At 38.9% G+C, this 22,729-nt stretch overlaps 1 protein-coding gene across 1 annotated transcript in view; it reads left to right on the forward strand.

The window, feature by feature from the left end:
• The window catches only part of LOC139741030 (protein kinase C-like), a 170,420-nt gene that overhangs the window by 94,797 nt on the left and 52,894 nt on the right, over positions 1-22,729 (forward strand). The window contains exon 3 of the mRNA XM_071651619.1: positions 3,921-4,049. Within this exon, the coding sequence (XP_071507720.1) occupies positions 3,921-4,049 (129 nt within the window). The remainder of the gene's footprint in view (positions 1-3,920; positions 4,050-22,729) is intronic.

Here is a 22,729-nt window from a genome sequence, read left to right on the forward strand (position 1 = left end):
TTCAGGGCCAGTGGTATATGTGGTTTCAGCATCGATGTAAATAGTATCAAGATTAGTTGGACTCTCCAGTAATTATTACTCTGTACAGTTGCTATTCCATTGAATATGATATGACAGTACACTGTGGTACTGTTTTATATCAGAGTATGCACTATATACCAAGTCTTGAGTCTGATTCATAGTAGGTTTCTGTTTCTTGTGAACAGTGTCTGTTATGTTGATGCTGTTGTTGTTCTTTTTTTGTTTTGTGTTGAGGGAATGAGTCATAGCTATTTCATCTATAGAAAATTTTTCTTTGTCAAGGAAAATATTCTTTTTTCTTCTTCAGTCTGAACAGCATTCAAACCTTTAACAGAATCACACCATTGGTCTGTTTGCATCACAAGCTATAATCACAAGAGGGCAGTATTCTTTCATTTTTTTCATTTTTTTTTCAACTTTGCAAACTACAAGAATAAGGGGTTATTGCAGTAGGTGAGCCTGCATGTCAGTTCCTCAAAATAAGCAAATAGAGGATTGAAACTGTAGAAGAATTAGGGGTATGGTATAAGAAGATGTAGTGCTTCTAACAAAGTTGATGGAGAAAAAAAAAAGTTGAACGAAGGCATTCCTATGTGCTGTGACTAATATATGTATGTCTGTCATACACACACACACACACACACACACACACACACACACACACACACACATACACACACACACTGGAGACACTTTAAGAGAAATAGCGACATGAAAGATCCCATTTTCGTACTTGCCGAGGCCAATTTTCAATTCCCACTAAAGTTTCTCCTCCCCAGCATAATTCATGAGTTCTTTTTTTTAAAAATTTGCATTAATGATTCTTCTCTGCAGCCGTATTGCCTCTTTCTCAATGATTGAAGGTAAACACATGCAGTCCGCGTTATGAAACCCTTGTCGCTAGTCTAATGCAGCATTATCGTGGTGCTGATCCTTTATCAGTTGTTGCCATGGTAACAGCAAATGACAGAACGGCGAGAGGACGTAGGAGGGGAGAAAAATGAAGACATACATAGGTTTGTGTCTATCTGTGAAGTATGAACAGAAAGAAAGGGAGAGAGAGAAAAAAAAAAACTGAACCTGCACATAGGAAGTGACAGGGAGGGATATAGGGTTTATATTTCCACCTTTGTGGCTTCCAGGGGAAAAGGAAAAACACACACATACACATAAAGAAGGACAGATAAGAGATTGCAAGGTGTTACGCAGATTTGCCAGGCCATTTGTGCATGGATAATTTGTTTTATTACTAAGCATACCATGCATCACATGCAATTATCTATTTATCTTCATCTCTCTTTCTTCCTCTTTTCTTCATATATCACTCAATCATATATATACCTGATATATATCTACACACACACACACACACACACACACACACACACACATATATATATATATATATATATATATATATATGTATAGATATATATGTATGCATAGGTGACAAATTTTTCTCTTTAAGGGCTAGAATCTCCTTAATGTAATGATTGTAATCATTACATGTAGTGCCTTCCTATAGGTGACATCCAAAGATCAATAGCCTTACATGTGTTAATGTCTGTGTGTGTGCATGTTTATGAACACATGTGCAAGACAGATATGTTACATCTCATCCGCCTCTCTCCTTTTGTCTGTATTTCTGTCTGTCTGTCTGTCTGTCTCTGACTCTCTCAATCTCCTTGTCTTGAAGGACTCAGGGAATGATTTATCTTAGGTAGATATGAAACTGTCCAGATTCTTACGTGCATCCATACACACATGTTTACATACAACAATGCATGAAATAATCAAATGCTCAAGTTTGTGTGTGTTTGTGCGTGTGTGTGTGTGTGTGTGTGTGTGTGTGTGTTCTGTACATCACATCTACTGGGCAGGCCAGTCTTAGTAATCAAATGATTCAGTGATGTGTTTGTATAACACTGCCAAAATCATGTTACTGTTGTCTAACTGTACTCACAGTTCTATTAGCTTTCTGCTCAGATTCCTCTACTATTGCTCAAATGTCTCCCTCTGAATAGAACATGCACTCAAAGTTAACCCATAGAGGACACGTCCCGAGTATACTCGGGCAGGTGTCTATGGGAAATGCATGTTGTAGCAAAATCAAACCGTCCTCAATGGGGTAAAGAGTTTGACCACATTGTCATCACCATGTTTAATAGGAGAATGAAAAACAAATGACAAACAAACATACTCTACTTTCAAGCATAAACATATCCCTTAGAATATTCGGTCACAATTCGCACAATCTTTATCAGGGCTTTTTGCTGACCCACTTAAAAGATACATCTACCTCACTTTTCAAAATTGGGTTAGCCCAGCCCCCCCCCCCCCCCTTCCCCCTCTGTGCCTGCGTGTCAAGAACAGACGATGAAAACCATTTCTCCTGATTGATGAATGGATATCATCTGGGCTGATGGATGTTGGTTGTCACCACATGATGATGAAGAGCCCAGTTGGTCTCATCTCCATGGCGACTGATGTAGGAGAGTGGTGTCAATGGACTGACCCTCACCGAAATATAAGTTACAGTGGCCAATTATGAGCCGGTGTCTCTTCCAAATACCTGCCCATTCATTAACCCCTCTCTCTTGATATACTGGTCTGCCGTTTAACTCTTATTTCTTGCTCGACGGGAAGCAATATTTCATCACAGACAATTATTGTGCAAGCTGTGGGTGATGGTGGGGGAGGGGGGGAGGTGGTTCCTGTGGTCATATTTCATGTGGGACGTTCATGATTATTGCAGGAAGTGGTTTATGAGATCTGTAATATGCCTGACACTTTAATTTGATGTAATTAAGCTGGCTGAATACGCATATGAGAGTGTACCTCTATGCACCACATTAAACATCAGTTTTGACAATCATATTTTAGAAAAATTTTCTCTCTGCCTTCTTGTAACCTGTACAGAAAGGTCACTCCTTTCAAATAGAGGCCTAAACTTTGGAACACATCACTTATGATGTATGACGCAAGAGCATCACAGTCAATGAACTAAGACAACAGTCATAACTTCCCCCCTCCTGGCAAAGTCTGTTAGCATTCATAGCAATGGCCGGATCCACAGGAATGTACATCAAGAATTCTGTGGTATATTGCACTGGCACTGGGGCTCCTCCACTGTTCTCATTCACAGTTAACCTCTTGAAGACTAGTCCCTAATATACTCGGGCAGGTGTCTATGGAAAATACATGTTATAGCAAAGTCAGCCTGTCCTCAATGGGTTAAAATCAAATTTGCATTATTTCCAGTTACTGAGAGCATCATCAAGTTAGATCGATGCTTTAATCAGAATTTCTCCCACTGCATTTGATCTGCAAGATACTTACAGGGATGAAAAAACGCCACATATGCTGTCATATAGATATATATTTGTCCTCTTCATAGGAACCACCATGAGCTGCAAATTGTGTGATGCTAATGGAAGAGTGAATTTGTCGGGTGCCTGGAAGAACGGCGTGAATGCACGCAAGCACGTAAGATATCTTACGTGCTTGTGTGCGTTTGTGTCATTTTTGTGAGCACACAACGAATTATGGATTAACTTTAGACTTTCAGCAAAATATTTCTATTAGAGAATATTCCTTTAGTTTGTGCATTTTGGATGTTTGTATTTCTTGAATCCATATTACAAGGGGCCGGTTAATGATTTTTTCTTTATGTTCATATGAGTCGCCTCTCTCTCTGCCATCATCGTGGAAATTTTGATTACATTATTGATGTCCACATCAAGTCTTGTAGGCAAACGTAGAGTAAACTATATTAAATGAATGGCAATATATGAAAAAAAAATTAGCTGTGATGAGTGACTAATGTGAGGAAGTCTCATGTTATGACATTCTCAATCCATTTTCTACCCTTCTTCTTTCCTCCTCCTCCCTGTTGACAGCATGTGACATGAATGTTCACAAGCGGTGCCAGAAGTCTGTGCCAAATCTATGCGGGGCGGACCACACAGAAAGGAGAGGGCGCATTTCCATTAAGGCTGAAGTCAGCACACACAAACTGGCCGTGTCAGGTAAGCAAGGCTGTAAAGGATGTGTGAGTGTTCCCCTTGGCATAAGTTGAAATACTTTTATTATTCCTTATAACCCCCCCCCCCCCCATATCATCATTTCATTAATCGTTGGTTGAGAATGAGAACGGCGTTAAGTTGTTTCAACACTACAGGTATAGTGGCAACTTAACGCCCTTATCATTCTCGCCCAACAAAATTTGCTATCTGTAAGTTTTGATCATCGCTTGAGCTTCAAATCATTGTTCATGATTACATATCGACCACACATGTAAAAAAAAAAAGAACTAACAACTGATTGTGCAGTGAGGTTGACATAAAACAGGAATTGATTATGATGCAAGCTTTCCAGACCGTTTCAAGAAAGTGAGTCTACTGTTCCATCATCCACATGGTGTTTTCCTTTGGGCTTATTTCTTCTCTGTCTCCATCATCTGTACTTTCTTTTCTTTTGCTTTATCCTTCATCATCTCTTTTTTTCTTGTTAATAATCTTCTCTATCTCTTTCTGACACTTGTTATCTCAGAGCTTATATTCATCTCTTTTTTTCTTGTTAATAATCTTCTCTCTCTCTTTCTGACACTTGTTATCTCAGAGCTTATATTCATCTCTTTGCTTCATCTCTTACTTTTTCTTTATTTTAGTTTCTTCCTCTTTCTTTAAACTCTTCTTTCTTTTCCTCCTCTTCCTTGTCTCCATCATCCCATTCCTGTGGTTTAAAGGGATGGCACAGTATTGGTGGAGATAAGAATTGGCCTTTTAACTTTTTACAAGACACCAAGAAAACACTTATGAAATAGTACAGAGCATACGATTTTAAGAGGAATTCAAAGTTTATTTGATGAAAATTGGGTTTGGAATGACTGAAACATCCAAAAACAAAGTAAAACAAAGCGATAGTAATAAAGTGTGGATCCCACACTTATTAGAATCGCTCTGTTTTTGATATCTCAGCCATTTCAAAGCAAATGTTCATCAAATAAAGGATGAATTCCTCATGAAATTACATGCTCTTTCGTATTTCATAAGAGATTTCTCATTATCTCACCAAAAAATGTTAGAAAACTGAAATCAGGTCTCAACCAAAACTGTACGATCCCTTTAAGAGTTCCTTGGTACCCCCTCCCCCTTTGTGTTTACCAACTGCTTTTATTGTATGCTTCCATAAGGTGGATGATAATTGCCAGGTCATCTTACACTGGGCGAAGTGCTACCCCCTTTGAAAGGCATTCATAACTTGGGGAATACTACTAGCTAGATCAGCAAGATTGAAACTTTCATGACACACCCCAAAGAGGAGCTCAGGTTCGCAAATTTTGAATGGGACGTGAATTACGTGACGCACGGGGGCAAAAGCGATGTAAACCGCGAGAGAAATGGTGTTGGTTTGGCATGTGACAGCTGTGTGCATAACGTATGATGCATGCGTGCGCCACTGGAAATGAGAGCCGTTGCGGGGACATGTTATGGATGCGTGTTTGCTCATAGCGTATGATGGGTGTTTGAGCAAGCTGAGGTGCTTGTGTACACCAGTCTTCTAACGATTGAGTCATGTGATTATAGAGTCTTTCCAGATGACATGTGTCTCGCTCTTTCTTCTTTTTTTTTTTACTGCGTTGCATCGCAGACCGATCCAGTGACGTATTTCTCCGCACATGTAGTAACGTAAATAGACTAGGATTTCACAAACATTCAAACACCCGTCTAGCCCCTCACCAGAGGCCTTTGCTGACAAGTAACAAACAATATTTCTTCTGTGTGTTTACTCTGCGACTGGGATATACAGCATGCGCCAGTTTCAGGATGATGTCAATGCATACAAAAGTAACTTTTGCTGATAAGTCACATCCTGTGAGGCCCCCCTTTCTGTGAAACGCCAGACATCAATTTCCTTCTTCTTCTCTTTTTTTCAGAACAAAAGCACAGCCATCCTTAACAGCAGGACAGTGTTTACATACATTTTGGTTCCATTGCATTTTACTTTTCTTTATTCTTGATCAAATTCTCTTTAGTTTATTCAAAGGCCCATGCCTCATCCAAGCAAAATTCTTAGCTGGATTGATGTGACAGGATTTTGAAAGTCAGTGACTCAAGAAATGGATTATGCATGTTTTTAATCAAATTATTTTCTTGTATGAAAACAATTCGATGCCAACCTCCAAAAATTGTTTTCCCCTCAGTTGGAGTTTATATGTATACATGTCATATTACAACGAGCCAGTGCAATGAGCCAATGATTAACAAGGCAACTATTCTACATGAGCTTGATGAAGCTATATTAGAGGGCTATATTTTTCAGAATAGCATCAATCTGCAGTCATACGTATGTACAATGATAATATAGTAAGGTAAAATATGGCTTTTTAAAGCAGAAGCCCAACTCCTATGCTGTGGCTGTCAGTGTCATGTCTCCAACGGCTCTGTTTTAACAGGATGAGCACTATGTCTTCATCATCCACGCATGGTAAATTAGTGTATGGGACTATGGAATGTTTAATGACTTTGCCAGCTTGAGCTCTTGCAGACAAAATGTTCAGGTTATAGTCTGCCCCTCGATGTTATCGACAGTGAAAGGGGGTAATTTAGGACGAAGCCCGCAGGTTATTGCATCTTAACTTGGGTAGGACATCCTAAGAGAGAGGAATCCAGCGTAATGAATGTCTCTCATACAGTATCTATCTGCCGGGGCCATAATACTTGGCCTTTAAAGCCTGATTGCTCTCACAGGTGGCGATTCAGATTGGGATTACGGCAGCGAAAGTCTCCTCCATCACCTGGTTTGAGCGTCTTCCCCGGGACCAGACAGTATCGAGTGTCCGCGAGGATAGGGGGGACACCAGTTCGTTCAACCCGAGATGGCCCGTCTCGTCGTCGGGACTTTAATAAGGGTTTGCGACGAAAGTGGGTCATCGGGTCCAGCTATGCAATTGGAGCCTGCTGGGAGACAGACAGACAGACAGACACACACACACACACAAGAGAATAATAGTAGAGCAGTCTTAAGGGAAAACATTGGTTTAACCCCACCTCATTACCCATCAATGCCCGGGCTGAATTATATATGGCTGCAAGATGTACCGATGAAAACTTTATGTGAATGGTTTTTTGGTGATGTGTTTCCATACTTACATGTGCTTTTCAATCTCTGTCTCGCTTGGGGCCCTGAATTTCAAATTAATCTCATGACTGGCTTTGTCTCATGCCATGGTTATTTGTTGGTTTGGGTTTTTTTCTGTTTAATATTGTACATTTATTGAATAGAGCTGCAAGACCGAGTGATTCTGGTACCTCCAGGATATCAACTCGGCATAGCATAAAAGATTTCACTACAGGCAATCCCACATAGTGTATCCTCCTGTCTTTGAGTAGGGTAAACACTTATTGTCAGGTAGCAACCTTTCATAGAGGGTTTACATTTTAAGGCAGATACTCCACAGACATCGGGATTTTGTTGTTGTTGTTTTATTTGTTATTGTTTGTTATATGTATGTGAGAGAAATGTACAATTTGTACTCATCATGGATTCATTCCAAATGTCAACTCAACTAATATACATGTCAGAAAATCTGTCATATTTCTTGCTGATGTGACATTTGCCGGACAAGTCATGTCATTTGTGTGGGGAGGTGACTGGATAATATCAACAGGCATTCAAGGGCAATTGGGGGGGGGGGGGGAATTAAAAAAAGTAATTGTTTCTTGCTCTGTAAGTATGGATAGTGTGCATAAAAAGTTGACAATTGCAGCTCTTATTCCCCCAAATCGTCTGTGGATGAACTTTGATGGGTGCTGGAAAAAAAAAAAATGTCAATCAGACTATTTTTGTGATTCTCAAAAAAAAAGAGTTCATTCTAGTCTCTATGCAATTTCTGTAAAGAATGAACTCCACTTCATTGTGGAAGTATACGTATATTCTTTTAAGCTGGTGTCGTTATTCACTACTTCTTTCAAATGGTGACTTCACGTTTAGACCCTGCACACAAATGCAACTTTATGTTGTCTTCTATTGGTTGTTGTAGGAATTATTTATTTTCACAAATTCATCTGATATCGCCATTGTCATAGTGATGTCTGGGGAAATTCAATTGTGTAACTTGAATCAACATGCTTTTCACAGAAAAGTTTCAATTGAGAAAATATCTAAGTGAGAGAGTGTTATCACTGGTAAAATGGTCATGTGTGTTGTGTTTCTTACCTCTTGTGGATGTGCCAGTATTGATAACATTGGTTTTTGTGCTGAAATTGCTTGTATCTACTCTGTATGCATTTTGATTTTAAATGCTTAACCCGTCGAGGACAGACTGATTTTGCTATGACATGCATTTCCCATAGACACTCGCCTGAGTATTCTTTGGGACTCGCCTTCAACGGGTTAAGTAAATATCTGGTGACATGTTGAGCATGCCACACTATACATTTTGAAAAGATAGATTAACCAACAGATTTTTTTTTTTTTTTTTTGCATACAAGCACACACACACACACACACACACACACACACACACACACACATGTACACACCCACACACACCATGTACCTTTCTCATGCAGATATTAAAAAAGAAGAAAAAATTAAATTGTTCAAGTCCATTCCCATCAACCCTTGTAAACCAAAACCACTCAGCGTTGTTGTTCACCTTGCCATCTCAGTTGCATTTTGGGTGATTGTGTGGGGAAATAGTTTTATGACTCTGAGGGTTTACAATGGAATATTGTCTTTCACTTTTCCTAGTAATGCTAGTTCTGCAGGCATGAGTTGTTATTATTTGATGATGTCTTACATTGTTCATTAACAGCTTTCCCCATTTATCTGAGCTGCATGTCTGTATCAATTACTTTCACATGATACAGATATTAGGTATCTTTTTATGAACTTACTTAAATATTCCTTTCAATGCAAAAGAAAGTCGATACTTTCATTTGGTATTGTTATGAGAAAGCTCGTGGGTGATATTGAATTAGATTTGAAATGTTGTGTGGAAAGGAAATTCAGCAATGGTTGATTGCCTTGTATTGATATGAGGAGAACTTTCTTGTGGAGGCTACCTGTACCACTTTGGACAATACCCCTATGTGTGCCATGGTACATACATGTAGCTTAAAGGTCCTGTTTAACTTTAGGAGCAGTGATTTGAAGAAAATGTTCAAGATATCACATTTGATGCATATGCCTAGGTCTGTTGTACCACAAAACATCCTACCATATAAGATTTTTGCAATGAAGCCCAAAATGTGGAGATATTAGTATTTTTCTCAGTAAAATGTAACTGTAGACGGCTTAGTCTGGAAACATTTTTATTATAACTATTGTTCACATTTTGTACATTTAACAATACTTGACATCGATTTTACTTATTCCAATTTTTACATTGGTTGTTTCTATCCCTAACTCATACTTTAAAACTATTCAAAAGCACTAATGCTGGGTTTTCGTTTCATCTGCAAAAGGTAAACTATGCCTTTAATTTGTCACACGTTTTCTTCGATATTAAGTAGTTCCTCAAACCTTGACCTAGTTGTAACATTGGTAAGCCTACTTAGGCATAGCAATGTGCATTTGACAATCCAACAGGAAAGCCATGGTAACCCTATTTAAAGGAGATTACGAGGATTAGGTAACCTTTATTCCTTGACAATTAGTTTTGCAACAATCTGTATCAGTCAGCGAATATAGCACCAAGTTCTAACATTGTCAAGTCTACTCAGGTGTATATAGCAATGTGCCTCAGTCCAACAGAAAGGCCATGGTAACACAATTAATGGAGATTGGGAGGATTCGGTAACCTCAATTCATTGACAATTAGTTTTGCAACATCTGTACCAATCAGCAAATGAAACACCAAGTTCTAACATTGGCAAGTCTACTATTAGGTGTAGCAATGTGCCTCGGTCCAACAGGAAGGCCATGGTGGCACAGTTAATGGAGATTGGGGGGGGGGGGGGGTGAAATAACCTCTATTCATTGACAATTAGTTTCCCAACATCTGTACCAGTCGGGGCAAGGAAAGCTCTCAAGAATGCATACCAGTTGGTGAATGAGGCACTGTGAGGATTAACAGAGCAATCAAATCTTTATGCAACGCTGGCCAAATGTGACCCTGCATCTCAAAACCAGCAAAAAGTTGCAAGACATGGATTTTTAGTTAAGAGCATATTTTAAAAGAACAGACTTTTAAGCTTTTAAGTGATGTTTAAACTCAATTCAAATGGACTCTCCTAACCTATCTAAATATTGGAAAGAAATCACACACTTCGGAAAAGTGTGAACTGAGAAAAGAGGCTCTGAAGTACAGGATCTATTTAAGCGCTTAATCTCTACCTAGCCGTGCTAGCTTTGCGATGGATGGGACAAAAAACAGGATGTAAACCATCGGTACAACAACAATAAAGGGATTATAGATTAAGCTGAAATTGAGCATGTTTTATTAACACATTCTGTCCATGATGAATGCCAATTTTTCAAAGCACTAGCATCATCCTTTCTAAAGTTTTTAGAGTTGAAAGTGAAGAGTGTGCACAGGGTTTTTAACCCGTTGAGGACGAGTCCCGAGTATACTCGGGCAGGTGTCTATGGGAAATGTGTGTTGTAGCTAAATCAGTCCGTCCTCAACGGGTTAAGAAATGAAAAGGGGACTCTATGACACACCTAATCACACCATTCTTTTTTTTTTTAAGTGTTCGAGAAAAACTTCTAAAAACACACTTTCCGGTTTGTTTTATGATCTTAATTATAGCATATAGTGTAGAGGAAGACTTGCTCTTTTCAGAAAATCTGAAAAAGTCAAATTTGGCTAGGTTGACCCATTACACCTATTTTCAGTCCTCACACAAAATCAGTGCATTCAACTTTTTGTTGGTTTTGTGATGCGCGGTCACAAAATATAGTCCAGCCACTGCTACACCCTACCCCAATGTGATGTATGGGACATAATATGATTTATCTGATTTTTGCCTTCACTCCGCCCATCCACTTGATAACACAATACAATAGCAACATGTGATGACTGTGGTGCAGCGATGGAGATTATGCACAGGATCATGTGACCTGTATTTAACCTGTTCCTTGTGGGAACCTGGTACACCAGGTTCTTGTAGCGTCAACTCATGTACCGGAACCTGGAATACCAGGTTCCTAAAATGTAGATGGGAGTGTCTGAATTTGTGGCCCAAATTCATGTGTATTTGTGTTATGCTGACCAGCAAAATGACTTTGAATGAAAGATTAGAGTTTCTTTTATCAATTTCTGTTCATTTGTGTATCAACACTGTGTGTTTTTGTATAATTTACCTTTTTTCAGTGTAGAAGTGTGCGTTGTGTTTGGCTGTAAAACTCATATGAAGAGATACCTAGCAATCTAGTTAGCTCACTAGATTTTGACTTTGCTGACCACATTTGGGTGCCCTTAAATAATGTATACCATTAAAGTTTGCTAGACCATCAGTGCATGCTCTATTCGTAATCTCACATCCGATCGATATTTCCCATTGTTGGATGGCACATGCAGTCGACCCATAAAAAGGGGATACTAATGTACTCCTTGACTGTTTTCAACACAGGCCGTTTACCAACCTGTCTATTCTTTTTCAACGGGCAGAAAAAATCTTAAATTTAAATGTTTAAGCTTCTACCAACCTTATGCAGCGAGGTGTTGTCTTTCTTGCTGCCGTCTTGCTGCCATCTTGCCCACTACAATTAAAGGTTGGTAGAAGCTTAAACATTTAGATTTATTGTCATCCCCAACCGATGAAAGTTTTTAGCAAAAAAGAATCTTGTTTGGGGGCATTGAAGGTTCTGGGAGAATTGTGGAAGGAACAGGTTAGGTTATAATCAATAGTAAGCATAAGACCATCAGCTGATCCTCAAGGATATGAGCAGATCTTTGATGAAGTGTGCTGATCATCTAGAAAATGTGCTGGTCCTTCAGAAAATGTGCTAATTTTTATAGGAAGTGTGCTGATCATTAAGGAAATATGCTGATACCTGGTACTGATGGAAATGTGTTAATGTCATTGAGAAGGGTATGCACTTTTTCTGAGAAAGCACATGTGAAACATAAAAACATAATAAATTGTCATGTGAAGATCTATAAATGTGTCAATTTTAGCCCATCCAGGACGGGCTGATTTTGCTACAACACTACATCCAACACAGAAATACATACAACACGCATTTCTCATAGACACCTGCCTGAGTATATGCGGAACTAGTCTTCAACGGTTTAAAGATGTAATGGCACTGCTAATAAACCATGAAGTTCAATGAGGATGCATGTATGCATATACATGCACATATTATACTCCCTCCCCTGCCCCCCCCCCCCAAAAAAAAAAGAAAGAATGGGGAGGGTGGGGGGGGGGGGGAGGAGAGATCTACATAGATTTTCACATCATGAAAACCAAAATATTAGATGGACTAAAAGGAATACTGATGGAGGAAACCTTAATACTCCGTGCCCTTACAAATGGCACACAAAACAACCTCTAACATGTGCTGTCCTTTACACAGTGGAGAAAGCATTCGTTCATTGGATGTCATCAATAGCTATTAGCATGGGCAGATAATTCAAGTCCGGACATTAATCACATAGGCTATGTCGGGAGAAATTTCCCTCCGCAATTAGTTTGATTCCTTTCTCAATGGTGCAGCACTTAGCTAGATTAAGCCCCTGGACAATGCGCTGAAAGACGGGTGTAATCAGACATAGCGTCCTATGATCTAAGGAAATTTGTTCCCGCAACCCCCATCACGCGAGTTTTGGGGGATGCTCGCGAGGCAGCTCGATTAGGTCAGATCGTAGATTGCTCTCCGTAAAGCCGGACAATCACATAATGAGAACGAAACTCTGAGGAGAAGAAGAAAAAATGTTCAATTTCTGCAAATGACCACATGTGCCACAGATGGAGCAAATGGGTGATAATTGGCTTTCATCCTGCCATTTAGTTCTTCCACCTGGGTAGTAATAGACCTATTATCTGGTTGTGGAACACTTTCATTTCGCCATTTCAACACGTCATTAAAATCAAATTGTGAATTCTGGTATCTTAACGTCAGAAACCCGTGCAATCTTGAAAGTTAAGTTTTTCAGAAAATTTAAAATCATGTGGATTCAAGTGAGATTGTTTTGTTTTTGTATTATAATTGAATATTCCCCATTTTAATGAAATATAATTCTAAAACTACACAGTAGCAGACTGGGATACGGCTTTAAAAAGAATAATGATGTGATACAAGTTGAGGTTGCCATAGCAACTTTTAGATGTAGTCACAGAGCAAAGTCATGTGACAAAAATAAAACATTTCTTAACGGAAATGAATAAGTGCTATCAGTGATTATATCTTTCAAATATTTTTTTTCTATATTTTTCATCTACTCAGCCTTCTCAACATTAAGGTGTGTCCCCAGTACAGGTGAAATTGAACAATTTAAATTTTTATTCAAATTTTGATTCAGCCTGCAGGTGATACATCCATCTGCCGATTAATGCTTCGGTTCATTTGGAAGTCAAGGAAACGTTTGCATGGAAGCTCATTTCTCCCCTTGATTGTCCTTGACGATAGTGTGATAGTGTTCTGTCTTGCAGTGAAACAGAGAGAACACACTACTGACTGTTTGGTACCATGATGGCATCAAACATTACCACAATTCAAACTTTGTGTTAAAAGAAACTTTCAGCTCTGTAGGCATTGTTTAATCTTATTCTTTTTTATACCTTGTTGTCACTAAAATGTATATCAGCATTTACCAATGATGAAGAGTGAATAAAAGTGACATATAATTGATCCTACATCTTTTTATAATATGAATGTATGTCACCATATAATATTTATCAAGAGCTTCAAGGAAATCCAGGGATTTAATGTCTTTTCCGGATCACTTGCCTTTATGTCTCTTGTCATGAAAAAATTTTGAAGTGGCCTTTTTACATCGATGAGTTGCTGAGGAGCATGGAAATACACGTAGACAGGCATTACTGCAAAATGTTTGTTATTAATAATGAGCTTTCAAGACTGGCTGTGACTAAAGAGGAGTGTTTTGTTTTCTGTTTCCATACACTTATACTTCTGAATCAAACACAAAGAGCAAGGGATATGCATCTGTCCACACTCTGACATCCAAGATACATGCAGTGAAAACAGGGGCATGACATCATCGATGTGGTTTGATCGATGGAAAGATTGTGCCAGTGTGTTAGCGTCACACAAAAAAAAATTGACCTCCCTTAGTGAACGATGCATGCAGTCACTGAAATGTGAATCCAGTGAATTTGTGGCAGCTCTGTGGATGCAGTTTGATGAAAATTTCTTTATTTATACCATATGCCAAAGTGGACAACAATCCAACGTCAAACAGTATCTAATTGCCACGTCTGCCTGAGAAATCAAGACGGGATGATATATCTGGTGGAACATAGTCATAGTATTCTCATTATAGTGAAGATTAATAACACAGCTTGTGTGAATAAAACTCTGAATCTTTTTGTGAACTTCCCATTAAAAAAGTACTTTAATATTCCTATTTTTGTTGTGTAAGATCTTGCGGGAAAGAATACAATTAAAACTAGATTTCAAACTGTGGTAGAAAGGAATTAGGACTGATTTTTTTTTTTCCTTCATCATGGTGTTTAGAGACTACTGTCTAGGTAAACCCATTGAGGATGGGCTACTACACACATTTCCTATAGACACTTGCCCGAGTACAGGGGCGGATCCAGGAATTCCATAAAGGGGAGGCGCCTTTACAAATTAAAGGGGGCGCATGCACCCCCCCCCCCCCCCGTTTTTTCCTTTGTATTTCTTTTAACCAAAAATTAAGAGGGGGGCGGGCACCTGGAGCGCCCCCCTCTGGATCCGCCACTGGAGTATACTCATGAGTTGTCCTCAACGGGTTAAAAACATGCAGTGCTTATTATTTCAGAGAACCTGTTCACACTCAGAAAAATATAGCAACTGGGACTACTCCTGTAGTACCACTTTCACACTTTTTCTATGATACTTCCTGAGCATGAAATTTTGCAGACACTGACAGCATGAAATACAGTAAGTGCAAGAAGAGCATGCCTTCTATGATGTTAATTACTCCTCTTTTCTCTTTTTGAAAACTGGGTTCTTCACTTGAGTGTAGGTGCAGGCCTACATTGAGACAAACATGTCACGCTTCTGCCAGACATGTTGGTGGTGACGCCATATTTGATCCTGAGATAATGGCTCTGGCGTTATTTTCTCCTTGGACTTAGGGTTAGGGTTTGTAACAGGGTTTTTGGTTTAGTTTTGATGTGAGGATTAGGATTAGGGTTAAGGTTATGTTTATGGGTAGAATTTTTATGTGGCTTATCTCACAGATATTTCATGTGAGCAGTTGTCGTAGGAGCAAATGTCATGGAACCCATGTTGTCACACCCATTGTGCACCCCCATTTTATGCTGCCTATATGCTCTTTTTATTTATTTATTTATTTTTTTTGTCAGCATAGTGGCCACTTATGTCTCTGGTGTGAATGGGGCTGTGGCTTTGGTAGAAATGTAATGGCAGGATGGATAGCATGATGGTTGTTGAGACCCATTATGGCGTCATCGGAAATCTGGAAGACCCGCATCGCTTGCCGGCAAATGACAAGTGCAAGGCGCTGCTGCGCACTTCGGTTTTTAATTTGGCAGTTTGGCCCAGTTCTGTCTGTGTGCATGCTTAGTGAGTTGGAAGTGGCAATATCTGTGGCTCCAAGTCGACGCAGTCTGTCATGTGATCGTCGTTTTGGCTGCAAATCGGGGGAAGAAGCTTTGCTTCCCCTTGCTGTGATGTATCTCACGGTCTTGATGAGTGAGTTGAGTTATAATTCATATCCAGGTGTTTTGAGGCCCTGTGGTTCTGTTTTCAGGAGGTGGTGAAAAACAGTATTACCCTGTCTGCATTGTGCTGTCTTTCACAGTATGACCACACCCTTGTTTAGATGACGTATGAGGCATATCATGGGACATGTCACAAGAACATAGAACATAGCTTTTCTTCGAGGCCAGATATATCACTTTAGTTTATGACCTTTCCTCAGGTATGATTACTATTGTGCAGGTACCTCTAGTCTGGCATTTCTATAAGTACAAGACTAGTTTATCATCATTTTTGCAACATTTGATATTAGTTTTTAATGCACAGGATGTACAGCCATTGGGGGTTAAACACTGAAAAAGGGAATAATGATAATAATAAAGGGCATTTATATTGCACAGCTGCTGTAATGAAATTCTCTATTGCACATCACAAGAAGTGGTCATGACATGCATAATTGAAACCCAAGTAGCATTTTTGAGAGGATGAGTTTTTAACGGGGTCTTAAACCCCATTAACTGTAGCTGCTTGCCTTACAAACAGAGGGAGATTATTCCATAATTTTTGTGCAGCATACATAACTGTCCTGTCACCAAGGGTAGTTTCTTCGTTTTTCTTCTTTGAAGAATATTTCACCACTGTTTGATCCTGAGAACTTTAGAAATGGTAAAAGCTCCTGTATGTACACAAGTGTACCATGAAAAACTGTGTATACCATTAAACAAAGTTTTGACTATAATTCTGTGTTTTTCAGGTTACCAATGTAACTCACATAATAGTGGACTTCAGTTAGAAAAACAAGGAGGATTGTATTACTAATCTAGCACATGCATTTTTAACCCATTGAGTGACGGACTAATTTTGCTGCAATATGCATTTCCCGTAGACACTTGCCTGAGTTTACTCAGGACTCGTCCTCAATGGGTTAACCCATTGTATTTTACCTAATGCACTGTCATGTAAACCAAGAAATGAACTGTTACAGCAATCCGAATGACTTGTGACAAATGCATGCATTTTTCCCCCAGTACTTTCATGTGTCAAATGCTTTTGAATATGTGCAATATTAGATAAATGGTATGAAGAATTGTTCTGTACTTTAAAGATATGTCTGTCAAAAGCTAGGCACGAGTCAAACGAAACCCCTTGGTTTCTTGCAGAGTTATTGGGAAAATATTGACATCAATCACTCAATGCTAGTACCATCCCCCTTAAAATTAGATACGTTAAAAATTGTGCTTCTTCTCGCTTTCTCCTCTTTTCTTTTTACTCGGATAAATTTCAGCTACCCCACTGATATGAGATGCATCAACAAATTTAGATTCTAGTATATACTAATTTCTAGTAAATGGTTTTATTCGTTCATCTGCGGTATTTTAAGCCACGCCAAAAGGGAATAGTGTGCTTTAGGCCGTGGGGGGGGGGGGGGGGTGACATTTCATTCCCTGGCTGTGGGAATTCATTTGATGTCTAATGGCATCGTAGTGGAGGTCAACGTCCTGCGTTTTGGGATACAACACTTCTATGAGGATTTGTGGGGGGGGGGGGTGGAGGGCATTACATTGGACATAGAGAGCACAAATTATTCCACACGTGGGACTAGCCCAGAGCCATGCTTCACTGAGGCATGCAGATGAGTGTGAGCTCATAACAGTGCCTGGCTTGGGAGGGTAGAGAAAATCACAAGAGAAGTGTGATACTGCACGATGATTTGACCCCTCCTACAAGAATTCTGGTTACACAACTGAAATTGCGCACACGTGTCTGCTCCGCAAATGCATCGACACAATTTTTTTTCTCTTCCTGGTTCAGGTAATGAATATGGCAGAATCAAATCCATTATTTCTAACTCTTTGTGTCTCATGTTGGGGTGATCTATTTTGATATGCTTCACAAAGTGGTGTTCCTCTTTAATCAATTCTAACATGTTAAAGATAGAAGCTGATGTGATAAAACATCAAACAGATAGTGACAGAAGTTTGTGCTGATTACTGAAGTTCTCAGTCAAGGACACAAAGATCGTGATGCTATTTTTACTTTCATCTTCTTCTTCTTCTTCTTCCTCTTCCTCTTCTTCTACTTCTACTTCTACTTCTACTACTACTTCTACTTCTACTTCTACTTCTACTTTTACTTCTACTTCTACTTCTACTACTACTTCTACTTCTACTTCTACCTCTACTTCTACTTCTACTTCTGATAACAAAGTATCTATAAATTTCTTTTAAAATATGTGCATTAGCACTGTGCTCTGTTGACTACCACAAAAGTCACTCTTTTGAGCTATCGACCAGAAGTATGTTTATTGCTCATTTTCATGAGTTTATTGGTGTATTCATTCAAAATCATTCTTGCCACCTCAAGGCTGAACTGCACACAATATAAATCAATATTTCTTTTTCCAGAATCCTCTTTACGATCATCACTCAAATATCAAAGCACACGCTCCTCACAATGGAAGGATAGAATGTAATAAAGTTATACCTCCTGCACTTTGGTACCTATGCATTCTTTTTTAATGCACCATAACTTGGTCACATTTTGCAGAGTTTGAAGGCCATGCACATAAAGATGACTCTTTACCTAAAAGTGCAGGCAACCATTGAAAATGAGAAGAAAAGGAAAGAGTGTATGCATAGAAGTATTCCAGTATTTGATATGATCATTGTTATTTCCAATATTTTTTATCTGTACAATATTTGAACTTTTTATTCCTCCTCCTGTTATGCCATGAGAAATGTAATGGGACTAATGTCCACTTAATTTGTATTCTGGGTCAGGGAGAGTCCCGAAAATTAAAGATGATTTCATAGTTCGCCCTGACAAAGGGCTGTAAATGTCATACATTTTTTGTGTGTCACAAGCTACCTGTGTTAACTCTTCGAGTGCTACCTGCATAATCCTCTTGTTTACTGCTGTTAATGTTTAGCAGAGCCAAAGGGAAATATTATACAATACCCAGGATTTGTGCGTGATTGTCATCCCACTTGCACATTTCTTTAGCAAACATCACAAGTGTTCTGAATGTGAATTGGCTCAACACACCTCCCTCGAGGCTTCAGTGAATTCTACTTCTGCCCTTAACTTCTTGAGGACGAGTCCCGAGTATAATCGGGCAAGTGTTTATGGGAAATGCGCATTGTAGCAAATTCAGCCCGTCCTCAACGGGTTAATAGTTGAAGACACCATTGTTTGTTTCAAAGCAAACAAATTGTTAATTTGGTGAGCCACTGAATGAGTCTTATACCAACCGGTGGCTCATAAAGGAAGGCTTTACATTCCAGAAGCGCAGAAATCAACAGGTTGTCGGTTCACAGATGAAAACTGTGATGATGACTTCTCTTCCCCCACCTTTGAGGGCACCATTAAAACACCCTCTTTCTGGTCATATTCTTTTCAAACAACAGTAATGATGACAGCACTTGATATCACATTTCTCACATGAGGACTTAAAGGGATAGTACAGTTTTGGTGGAGATGAGAATTGGGCTTTTAACTTTTTGTGAGATACCGGGAAAACACTTATGATATAGTACAGAACATACCATTTTAAGAGGAATTCAAAGTTTATTTGATGAAAATTGGGTTTGGAATGACTGAAACATCCAAAAACAAAGTAAAACAAAGCGATCTTAATAAAGTGTGGGTCCCGCACTTTATTGGGATTGCTCTTTTTTGATTGCTCAGCCATTTCAAAACCATTTTTCATCAAATAAACATTGAATTCCTCATAGAATTACATGCTCTTTCATATTTTGTAAGAGGTTTCTCATTATCTCACCCAAAAAATTGTTAGAAACCTGAAATTAGGTCTCATCCATAACTGTACAATCCCTCTAAAGAATGACCAGATAAATAAGAATTACTTTAAATGCAAAAAGAGTAGAAAATCTGTGTTGAAGTAGCTAGAGGAGTAATGTCTGACTCGTTGGTGTGTGCTTCTTAGCTTGCATTAATTCATGTGCAAAAGTTATTGTGTTGTCTTATCAACCAAGAGACAATTTGACCTCGGATTATGTGCACATATTGACCAGGGCAGTAGCGATTGATCTTTATGTTTGATATTGTCATGGCAGTAATTGTTCTTCTGGTAGTATGTCCTTTTATTTGCATCTAATATGCTCCTATTTGTATAAGATGCTGGGTATGAGGATAATTCCACTATTTAAGGCAATAAATCATCTTTTTGGGGGGACTGATAATGCTGCTTATCAACAGAAGAGGGCTGGTATAATCAATCATTCAGCAGTTATCACTTTAAGCCATCACTTGTCAAAACCAAATGTGTCATGTAATAAACCTTTGAGAGTCAAAATGTCTGTGAAGCAAGGAGTTACAGGGAAACTTGGGCATCAAAACAAAATTTTGATTTATTTGTGATTTGTTGTTGTTGTTGTTGTTCTTTGGTAAGACTGTTGTACTTGTCAAATGCCAATTAAATATAATAACACCCATCAAAATTGCAATTTTCTTCGATTTCTACAGCAACCTGCTGAACACAAAATGTGTCTTGTCTGTTTACAGTGCATGCACATCAGGTGATGGATGATAATTAATCCTCTGACAGCTTTGCGAGAGAAGGCAAAATGTCCAAAGCCAATCAACCCGTTGATGACAGGATTTTTCCATTAGCTTGAAGTGGACAACACCTTTATTGCTAATATATGAGCCATTGAATATATCATATCAGTTGGATAGGGACTATATGTTAATGGATTGCTATTTAAAAAAAAGGCATTTTTAAAAATCAAATGCCAAAGTATTGGCTGTGTTGGTCCATATTACTTTCTAGAGAACCAGCTACATGTACCTAATTGAACTTCAGCTTGGTTTGACATTCTACCATAACCCATTGAGGACAAGCTGATTCTGCTATATTACACATTTCCCATAGACACCTGTACAAGTATGCTCAGGACTAGTCTACACTGGATTAAAATCCACAAAGTAAGCACAATTTTCTTGCATTTGTCAACAATTCTTGCTGATAGTCCTATCCATAAGCACACTTTCTAAGAACTGATAAGATAGTTTATTTCTCTGCATGCCTCATTAATTCTCTTCCCATAGAAATGAATGTAAAATTTGTGCTCATTTGACTCTTCAGCACAAAAAGGGTTAAGTGAGTTCATTGCAGAATCTAGGATTTATGACTGTTTAATTTCTGGAATACCCTGCAATCCAAAAGTATACACTGATATGTAGATGACATATGAAGGTACAGTAGTTAAGGTCATACAAGTCCATATAGTGCCTGCACATAGTGGAAGATAACTTGTGTGAGCTCCCTATGTGAGTATAAGTTATTCGATGAGCACTACCTCATAGAAACATTTCGTAGTCTATACTGACTTACGAGAAGATGGCGCCTTATTGCTTGAGCAATTATGTTTTCCTTTCAAGTAGTCTCTGGCAGCAAACATTTCATAATTCAAGTTTGAAAAAAAAGAAAAGAAGAGATAATTGCATTTTTGTGGGAAAAGAAAATGTAGATTTGTAATCATGTGAGGGATGTTGAACTTGTGAAAATATACACACACTTGGAGCATGTATGCACAGGGGTGGAATAAACAGAAGTGAAATCTTGGGTGCAAATAAGTCGGGGGGGGGGGGGTGGATAGTGGTGAGATATAGAATTTCATACTGAGATTAATGGGGAGGTGGAAGAAGAGGAATAGAATACAATGAATCATCCAGATTTGTGTGTATTGGCACTGAGGGTGTATAGTGCAGGCTGATGTAAACAAGAGCTGCAAAGGATGCTGTTATTGGTTGAGTGATAGTTGGAAAGAGAAAGAGATATAGATAGAGAGAGACAGGGAAATATATATATATAGAGAGAGAGAGGGTGAGAGAGTGAGAGAGACAGGAAGATGGAAGTGGAATATAATATAATCAGCAATCCAGACTTGAGTATATTCACAGGCCATAGTGAAGGCTAATAAAAAAAAAAAGAAACGGGGGAATACTTCTGTTGGCATGAAGTTACAAAAAAAAAAAGAAAGGGAGAAATGAATATGGAAAGATAGACAGAGAGACGGTGAAAGGTGGAGAGAGAGAAAAGGCAGAAGAGAGAGAAAGGAAGAGAGAAGCCAAGATTAGAATAGGGGGAAAAAAAGATGAAATTGATGTTGACAATATGAGACATGTCTTGGTGTAAACCAGGCCCTGCACTGAGGAAGTGGCTTGACGTAATTGCACTCCATCTCGGCGTTTGACGTCATCCTGTTTGCGATGCATTACAGGAGGGAGATGGCTGAGGCAGCAAGAGAAAGAGAGAGAGAGAGAGGGGACACAAGAGTGGCCCACAAATTGTGGATATCATTAAGGAGCAAAATGGTACACAAATGGATACACCCAATCACAAAACCACCATGTGGCTAGTGCTGATTTTGTTAAATTATTGATGTAGAGCTCTACTGACAAAACACTGACTGGATTGGTGGCTAATATAGTGATGAGGGGAATGTTAATAGCATCTTTTTGAATGGCAAACTTTGAGAGTAAATGTTGGTTGGTGTGTTTGTTTTTTCAACATCGGGGGGAAAGAAAGCAATTAGATTCTATCGAATGTTTGCCGTAGCAATTTTGGGAGAAACTGTATAAAGTGAGTGTTGACGTAACGGGCTCGGAATCGGTGCGAATGACACGATTCCGCGCTCAACTCACTTTGGTTCTCATAGCTGGGCTGAAGCAAACTTCATTTTCAAAGATATCATTAGTAGCCTGCGAGAACAATGTGGTTACAAAGATCCTTCGGCACTGTCTAGAAATAAAAAGGGGGGAGTTACAGGGAAAGAAACAAACATTGTGTGATTATCACAGACAAAGAAAACACTGAGATATTATTATCTTTTCAAAT

Source organism: Diadema antillarum, unplaced genomic scaffold (assembly GCF_040938485.1).
Source record: "Diadema antillarum isolate AM-2024a unplaced genomic scaffold, OU_Dant_1.0 seq00000898_RagTag, whole genome shotgun sequence".
NCBI lineage: Eukaryota > Metazoa > Echinodermata > Echinoidea > Diadematoida > Diadematidae > Diadema > Diadema antillarum.